The sequence below is a fragment of the Acanthisitta chloris genome, unplaced genomic scaffold, assembly GCF_000695815.1.
Source record: "Acanthisitta chloris isolate BGI_N310 unplaced genomic scaffold, ASM69581v1 scaffold2344, whole genome shotgun sequence".
NCBI lineage: Eukaryota > Metazoa > Chordata > Aves > Passeriformes > Acanthisittidae > Acanthisitta > Acanthisitta chloris.
In genome coordinates this window covers 17,239-26,036 of record NW_008670845.1, presented here as the reverse complement: position 1 = coordinate 26,036, position 8,798 = coordinate 17,239, and the positions used below count along the sequence as shown (strand labels likewise).

The 8,798-nt window shown below is 40.2% G+C and overlaps 1 protein-coding gene across 1 annotated transcript; it reads left to right on the top strand.

The window, feature by feature from the left end:
• Positions 1 to 400: 400 nt before the first annotated feature.
• On the top strand, positions 401 to 7,165 carry LOC103801415 (heterochromatin-associated protein MENT-like). Its single transcript, XM_009073830.1, has 8 exons — positions 401 to 460; positions 1,696 to 1,872; positions 2,770 to 2,856; positions 3,227 to 3,364; positions 3,884 to 4,001; positions 4,365 to 4,507; positions 5,564 to 5,731; positions 6,752 to 7,165. Exons 2-8 carry the CDS (start codon positions 1,705 to 1,707, stop codon positions 7,163 to 7,165), a joined length of 1,236 nt encoding a protein of 411 aa, XP_009072078.1. The 5' UTR covers positions 401 to 460; positions 1,696 to 1,704.
• Positions 7,166 to 8,798: the final 1,633 nt, after the last annotated feature.

Below are 8,798 nucleotides of genomic sequence, written 5' to 3'. Positions count from 1 at the left end.
ACAGCTGCACGCAGCCAGAGAGGAGAATCAGGCTTTCAGTATCTGCTTAAATCCAGAAACCTAAAACAAATGTTGTGTAACCTTTTTACTAGTCACATATTTTAAACAACGGACTGGTTATCTACACAACACCAGAAAACCCCAGGAATGGGTGACCTGCTCTGCTATCCTGTCAGTAGACTATTGTGGTGTTAACAACAGAGCTGAGACTCTAATTCCATTGCCCTTTTGAAATGTCTAAAACTGAAAATTGACAAAGTCAACCAAGAGGCCAAAATTACATAAGATCTTTTGGGGATGGAGAAAGGAGCTTTAGATAGGCGGAAACAACCTGGACATAGTGGAGAAGGAAAGGGAGGTGCAAGCAATCCCATGTTTCTTAATTTATAAATTGGTCAATACACAAACGCAGAACCTAACTGAGGACAAGACCTAAGTCTTCTCTCTCACGGGATCAGAGGTAAATATTTAATTAACTTTTAGGATGTTTTTAAAAAGCAAACTGTGCCTTGTATGACTGTATAGGTAAATTATAATATACCAATGTTGTAGTGCACTATTCTCTGTGAGTCTAAGGAAAACTGCTAATTTGGGGCAGAATTAATCACAAAATGGAAAGTTTTCTTAGGGCAGTGACTGCCTTACAATTAAAATCTTCAGTTTGATAAAGGAGTCTCATATTTCAGGGGAAGGTACAGCACTGCACATTATCAAGCCATGGAGTTTGAGGAGTATTCATTAGCAGAAAACAGAGACATTTTCATCCTGTTGCTCTCTTTGTTGTGTTCTTCAAGGAGAGAATATCACTATGTGGTATAGATTTGGAACTGACATCACATTGACTGCCAGAAGAAGTGGTTTGGCAACCAAACACTTGATAAATACCTGCAGACTTCAGAGATTACCCCACAAATTCTATTGCTCCATTCCATAGGTATAAATATTAATAACAATATCAACATTTCTCTTAAGTGGAAAATAACATGAGGCTGGTAGTACTGGGCAGACATTTTAAAGTCTGGAATCCTCATAACTTCAAGGAATCTGCTAGTTTCTGGGGAAAATAAAATTGCTGGAACATAGAGAAGGGGTAGCAGGTACATGTAATGAGTAAGACTCCATCAATGTAAACATAAATAACAGCTTTGCTCTTCATTATATTATTCAGAATTAGTGGCTGGCCAGGAAAAGCAAACAAGCCTAAGAATTATGCCTAAATTCTTTTGCAGTATCAGTGCTCAATTCTATACAAATCCAAAATGAAGTAGTAGAAAACTCAGGCATGTTGTGAACTGATGTATTAAAAATGCATTTAAATTCCCCTGGGAACATTACTTTGCTAAATCATTAGTTAAGGGAAAAAAAATAAACCAAGTAAAATGCACGGCTTAGAAATCTGCATATTTTTGAAAACCAAAGGCAGAAAGATACACAAGGAAAACTGCAGCCCTACAAAAGAGGACATTTTTACATTTATAGGAAAATATTATCTGTCTAACAAAAAAACTAAAAGAAATTGCTCCTCTTAGCAGATGGAAAACAGTATCTGTGTAGAAGATAAACATGCAAGTAGGCTATTAGTTTTAGTGGCTGTCGATACATTGTGTTGCACATGTAACATTTCTCACTAATATGTACTGTGTGCAAGATTTTAAACATTCAAATAGTATAATTCTGTCTGTTGCCTCTTTCCAGGTTGTAGCAATGGAAGTGGTCTCAACATCACTTGGCAAGTTCACATTTGATCTTTTCAACCAGCTGAATGAGACCAACAAGGGAAAAAACATTTTCTTTTCCCCTTGGAGCATATCAGCTGCTTTGGCTCTGACATACCTGGGTGCAAAAGGCAATACAGCAACGGAGATGGCAGAGGTAGGTTGCTCTATGAAACATACATCCCATACAATACCTGGCTCCTGTACTAGCTGCAAAATTTAGTGTTAGATAGAAAAACTTGCCACCACAATGACAAGGCACTAAGGCAGACCACAGCATATAACTAGTGAATGGCAAATTTTATTCATTTCATAGCAGGTCCCTCTCTTCTCCACTAAGAGAGTGTCCTGAGGGTATCACACGCTGAGCACCAAGGTTGTTTGAACCTGTCTTCTTCTAAATTATTTGACACCTTCTAATTTATGCTGTGAGTCCACGATTCTGTTGCAGATGCTATATTACCTTTGAAAAACAAAGAGCTCATGCCAACAGCTCCTGAGTGGCAGGACACTTGCAGATCCCAGCACCTTGGCCAGGGATGCAACTTTCTATCTTGATTTATGCTTTCTTAAACAACTGCCTACAGGAAGGGCTTTGGTATATCCACATCCCCTGACTCAATCCTACGTAGTGCCACATGGGCACATTGCTGGCTCAGAAGGAACTGTGGTGCTCAGCACTGCCCAGCACTCTCCTCTGTGTCACTGCACTGCATTCAGATGCCTGTGTATCATTATCATGGGAATACCCATCTGGGTTTGCACAAACACATTGATATTGCTGGGAACTACAGCTGTGGAAGGGAGATCCACCTTGAAGTGTGTAGACAGGAGCACTGCATTGATGCCATGGGAGGGTGATGGTGCTATTCATTGTTATTCTGTCGGATTTACATATACTACAGCTTCAGCATCCCTTTGATTAGTCACCTAAGCAGCGGATAGCATGATAAGTTATCACAATGAATGAAACAAGACAACCATTTGATCCCCATTTGGCTTTAATTGATGCCAATGCCAGTTCCTTCATGCCTATTTCTAACTCTGTTTGCAGGTTCTTCATTTCACTCAAGCAGCAGGAGTTGAAGCCTCTTCTTCTGTGGCCAGGCCTTCTCGGGGGAGACCAAAGAGAAGGAAAATGGTATGTATTAGAACCCGAATTCCAAGATAAAGAACCACCAGAATCAAAATGTCCAGTATTTATTGTCTGCACTCCTGTTTAAAGCACAAACCCCAACATACTTCACAACAGGTTTAAGTTCAGGTCCTTTCAGTTAGACTCTGAGAAGCATGAAAGGACAAGTCACTGGGATAGTCTGGAAGGTTTGCTACATGATACATCAGTTAATCTAGTCATAAACAGAGCCCTAGAATTTGCAGTGATGGTAAACTTGGAAAAATCAAAATTAAGAAAGAGGAACCCAAAACCATCTCCCACATGCATCACTTAGCATGTTTTGAAAACTTCATGCAAAAATGCAATTGCTGAATGTATGGTTTCTTTTTTGAAGGATCCTGAGCACAAGCAAGCTGCAAATATCCATTCTGTCTTCAAGAAGCTCCTGACCGCCATCAACAAACCCAGAAGCACCTACTCGCTGAGAAGTGCCAACCGCATTTATGTGGAAAGAACCTTCCTGTTATTGCCTGTAAGTCAAGTCTCCACAAGAAAAAGGAAAGGTGCAATAATTATTTCTCATTTTAATTACTTGCCACTAATAGAACAGGTTCGAAGCTGACCTTATAGCTCTGGACTCCAGTGACAAACTTAACTGGAAAATACCAGTCAGTCTGCTCACAGAATTTAAGGATGCATTGCCCTTTGACTATACTGTAGGGATTCCTTTTCATGCAACATGGCTTTAATATTGGAACCCCAAATATATACAATTGTAAATGAGACATTAAAACAAGCACATCCGTAGGATGTGTGCCACCTTCCTTGCTTCTCCAGATAAAACTGGGAATAAAAGAAGGGAATTTTCTGTCCGTTGGTTGTTTCTTAACTGTTAGCCCACAGTCCAACAGAGAGTAACAACCAAGATCCTGCAATCCTCTAGGCCCAAAAATCTATCAAGAAGTACAAGAGCTAACCACTTCCCTTTGAAAAACTGTATTGTTCTGTAGTACAGAGCTTTTTTGGTTTGGGTTTTTTGGTTATTTTTCAGACATACATACAGTTCAGTAAGAACTACTACAAAGCAGAACCACAGAAGGTTAACTTTAAGACAGCACCGGAACAGTCCGGAAAGGAAATCAATGCTTGGGTTGAAAAACAAACTGAGGGTAAGCTGAGCTCAACCCCAACATCTTCCCTCTCCCATTAAGTCAGCCTGACATTTCCTTTGGGCAGGTGCCCTTGCTTCCCCATGTAATACTGCAGCACACAGGTAATGCCTTCCAATGTGGATATGGACAGTGAGCAGAGATGTGGTGGGAGGGCAGAGAAAGTCCCTGTCAGTTAGTCAGAAGGACAAAAAGCTTTGGAAACTGTAAAGAAACTAATTGATTTATGTCAGGAGAGCATTTTAGGGAGCCGTGTACTGAGGCATGGACATTTAATTAGAAAGCTGAACTGAGAGAAAAAATAAACAAAATGTCCTCACTGTGCTATGCTGGGATGAAACTTGACTCTTCTGATTTAAAAAGGCAAAATCAAGAATTTGCTGAGCCCACGTGATGTGGCAAACTCCACCACACTGATCCTGGTAAATGCCATTTACTTCAAGGCAGAATGGGAAGTGAAATTTCAGGAAGGACATACAGATCTGCAACCCTTCCGACTAAGCAAGGTAAGCTCTTCCTATAGCCCTACTCTAAACAGACTGGTGACAACAGCTACTACTGAAATCTTTTGGTTTCACAAGTCTTTAGTTATCTCTGTAGGAACTAGACTCTGTGAAAAGCTGCTAAGAGCAAAATCTGTCATTAAGTTGCTGCTCAGGTAAATGCTAATGAGCTCCAGATAACACCTGTTGTTTCCAAAAGCACTAGAGTCACTTAAGACTTTTTTGTAAAACAGTGCTAAAAATTACTAGATTGTAAAAACACGATTTTGAGAGTCCAAGCTTCATGGATAGGAACTGCATGGCATGCCAGGGGGGAGTATGGTACCCAGGCCTCTGTGTTGCAGTCTAGCTAGGCACAAACATATAAGGTACCCTGAACAGGTGTGTGGTTGGATGAGACTAGGAGAAACGTCAGTGGCATATATCCAGAAGAAATGTTAATGAATTCACATTATAAGACAAACTGTATCTTCTGCTTTCTGAGTAGCATGTATACATTATCTACTTTCCTGAATGAAGGGACATAGATGATAAGGGAGGTTACATACTTGTGACAAGGGTGACTACTTGCCAGGAACTCCCCTCAACATGAGCCCATCTGCTCTGACACTAGTGTTATCTTCTTTTAAGGATTGTGACATAAAGAGCAATCAGCTGGTGATTTTTTATCACCAGAGAGAGGAGACTACAGAAAAACTGCACAGTACTCATCCTCTTAAACAATGGCTGGTTTTCTGGCATGGTGTTGTAAGGGCATATCCCATACTTGCTCTATCCCCCTAATCCTTGCAGACGTTTCAAGCCCTCTTCTTCCCTTCTTTGTGGGCTCCTGTGAATGCTTTGGGATGAAGATAAAAATCTGTCAGTTCAACCCCCAACAAAAGCTTTGGGACAAACACCATGATAAGCAATATTGCCCAGTCAAGAAAAGCTTTGGAAAATGAATGATAAATTGCAGTTTTAAGAGATGCTCATAAGTTTCCTCTCCCTGTACTGCACTGACACATCATCATCCTTCCGTTCAAGGAATGATTTCTTACTTATAAATAAATGTTACAGAACAAGACCAAGCCTGTAAAGATGATGTACATGAGAAATACATTTCCGGTTCTCATCATGGAAACGATGAATTTCAAAATGATTGAATTGCCATATGTGAAACATGAACTGAGTATGTTCATCCTCCTTCCTGATGACATCAAAGACAACACCACGGGTCTTGAACAGGTAAAAAAGCATGTTACACCTATTTTAAGTCAGTGCTCAGCCAGTAAAAAATGAAACAAAAAGGACAGGCTGTCAACCATATCTTCCTCACTGAGGACATACTGTTCGATCTCCTTCACTAGCTGAATTAATTTCCTTTAATACTTATCTAATCTTGAGAAAGTTCCTCTATGCTGCTATTATAGTTTGGTAAGAACTGAAGAGAGTGAATGCTGTGCATAACCAGATGCTTAGCTCTCAACAGGTCCATGACTGACATCCAATCCTGCATGATCTGTAAGGGTTAAATGTCAGGAGGGACAGTACTGCACAGGCCTCTTCTGAGATAACAGACACCTCTTCTCCATGGCCTGGAAGTTTATTTACCATATTGTTCTCATTCTCTTTGCCCTCCTGCCCCCTGCCATTTGTTAGCTGTCTGAAAATCTAGGGTTTTGATGAGACTGCATTTGGTACAATAATGAGATTTGCCACTGTAGTTACTACAATTCAAAGATTGTTAAATTCTTGGAGTCTATATCATTCAATGCTTTCCTCCATCTGATCCGAGCTGAACCCTGGTGCTGTAGTGCCCAGGACACAGGGTGGCAGTAAAAGGCTTTGCTGGAAGCAGCTTGTTTTAAAACTGCCAAGGAAATACATGCAATATTAAGACCTGTTTTTATACAACTGGCCAAGCCACCTGCCACAGAGCTGCCAGTCTCACAGTAATTTTTCTTTACATCAACTGAATTAAAAGAGAAGAAAGAACTACCTCAGGGGATGGCCGCTGTTGAGTGCCCTCCCTGTCTTTTTTTTGCAATGAATTTGGCAGGGGTGGTGCTCAAAACTTTGCAGCATTAAGGCTCAAATATTTGTTGTACACCCTGCTTCTGATCATCAGTAAAAGCAATTAATATTTCACACTTTCAGCTAAATGTTAAATTTGTCATTAAACTGACATGAAACTTGATTAATTCATAGTTAATTGCTTGTTTTTTCCTTGCACACATCAAATTCCTTCTCTTTCTTAAATGATAGCTGGAAAGAGAACTGACATATGAGAAGCTGTCTGAATGGACTAATTCCAAGAAGATGACCAAAACTCTTGTGGATCTGTACCTACCTAAATTCAAAATGGAGGAGAGATATGACCTCAGTGATAATCTGATGAGGATGGGAATGCGCAGTGCCTTCAGCAGCAATGCTGATTTCAGTGGAATGGCTGAGAAGGGTGGATTGCAGATATCCAAAGTTTTTCACAAGTCTTTTGTTGCAGTTGATGAGAAGGGCACTGAGGCAGCTGCTGCTACTGCTGTCATTATAGAGCTAACAAGTCTACATGTTGGCCATGTTCTGAAATTTAAGGCTGACCACCCTTTCTACTTCTTCATCAGACACAACAAATCCAAGAGCATCCTCTTTTTTGGTAGATTCTGCTCTCCCCTAGAATGATTACTTGCTCTCACACATCACCCAGGGTTCACTGTTCAATGAAAGAATGTGAACTGCAAATTAAAGTCTCAACCTTAAGCCCTGTAGCCATCTGTGCTGAAAGTGTATGTCCTTTTTCTCACTCCTCCCACCCCGCCCCAAGGAAGGCAGTGCCCAGAAACTTGAGCCACCCTGTGCCTCAAAGAACACCCCTCTACTGCTCCTTTCCATTGTCCTAATGAGACAGCCCTCCACAGAAATCAGACTGCAGAATTCTCCTTTGCATCAGACCTGCTGTTCTGGTTTTGTTTGAGAATAAGGTGGAGCCATAAAAGCTCTCTGCACACAGGCCCTATGTCAGCTTCTTTCTTCCAGGGAAATGCAGTTCATTCTCATGACTCTCCTAGAGAGAAAAAAAACAAACCTGGGAAGAAAAAAAAAAGAACTTGTAGAAATCTGTATGCTCTCTTTTCCTCACTGAGAAACCTGCATTTGCATTACAATGCTATTTGCTTATGTTAATTTCGAATTTAGGACTGTTGGAAATTAACAAAATTGAATACGAATCCAGAATAATCTCAAAATACCCCTTACCTTCCCCTGTCTCACCATGTATATAGACATCACATTTCTTCTCTCCTGCCTCTTCAGCTTCCTGAAAAAAGAATTCTGCAAGCAATAATGGTCCAGCCCTTAACATTAAGTTGTTGACTTCTAACCACCTTGCATTTTTTTATCTTTTGTCTAAACTTTGCAGTTTAAGGTTGCTGAGAGTTCCAACCAGCAAAAATGTTAAGAAAAATATGAGCAACATGCCTTCTTGGTATCTCTCATTGATACATAATCTAAACTCTTTAGAATTTAAATCTGCTTCCTCTGTTTAATTTTATCTAATTATACCTGTTTCCTGGCTAATATCTACACAGCTTCCTTGCTACCTGTATTATTGACCAATGTTTGATTTGTCTCTTATGAGTGCATCTCAGCAAAGATATTCATAGTATAGGCAGAAACACCAGTGAAATTTTCATAGATGCTTTTCTTCATAATTTTACCATGACCTGCATTCAATACAATAAATTAACTTGGAGTTGTGTTTGTGTTATTCAAGACACTGAGTTACTTGTTTCTCTTGGAGCAACCTGTAACATATGTGGCTGGAGCACATTTCCATTCTTTCTGTTCCAAACTAACCACAAATTCCAATCAACAAACCTGAGAAACTTTAGTACACTAGTGTCTTATTTTTCACTAGGCTTCAAATAGGCCCCAAAACACTGCTATTCCACGTTATTGTAGGCATTTACTAAACATACCTGTCACAACACAGTAGAAATGAGAAGTCTGACTAAAGGCTATGGCCCAGAAGAGAGCACCTTCCAAACAGTCCTTCTGCCCATGTTCAGTAGTGAACAAGCAACGTGAAATAAAGTGAACCTTCCACACATCCCTTTTGCCCATGTACAACAGTGTACACACAGTGCTGTTCTGGCAGCATAAGTTCCCTCCATGGCTTGGGAGGGCAGCAGTTGTGCTTTCACATAGCCATAAGGAATGGCATAAAGTATTGTAGCCATTGTGGTACTCTAACACCTTGTCAGAGAACATTATCTAAAACAAGATTTGAATGCAGAAAGGAGGTAGTGTAAAAGGA

Excerpts from the sequence above, each read along its gene's own strand:
- LOC103801415 (XM_009073830.1), top strand. The coding sequence starts at position 1,705 with ATGGAAGTGGTCTCAACATCACTTGGCAAGTTCACATTTGATCTTTTC. Across the intron at positions 1,873-2,769 it reads CAGCAACGGAGATGGCAGAG|GTTCTTCATTTCACTCAAGC; the intron begins GTAGGTTGCTCT and ends CTCTGTTTGCAG. Across the intron at positions 4,508-5,563 it reads AACCCTTCCGACTAAGCAAG|AACAAGACCAAGCCTGTAAA; the intron begins GTAAGCTCTTCC and ends TAAATGTTACAG.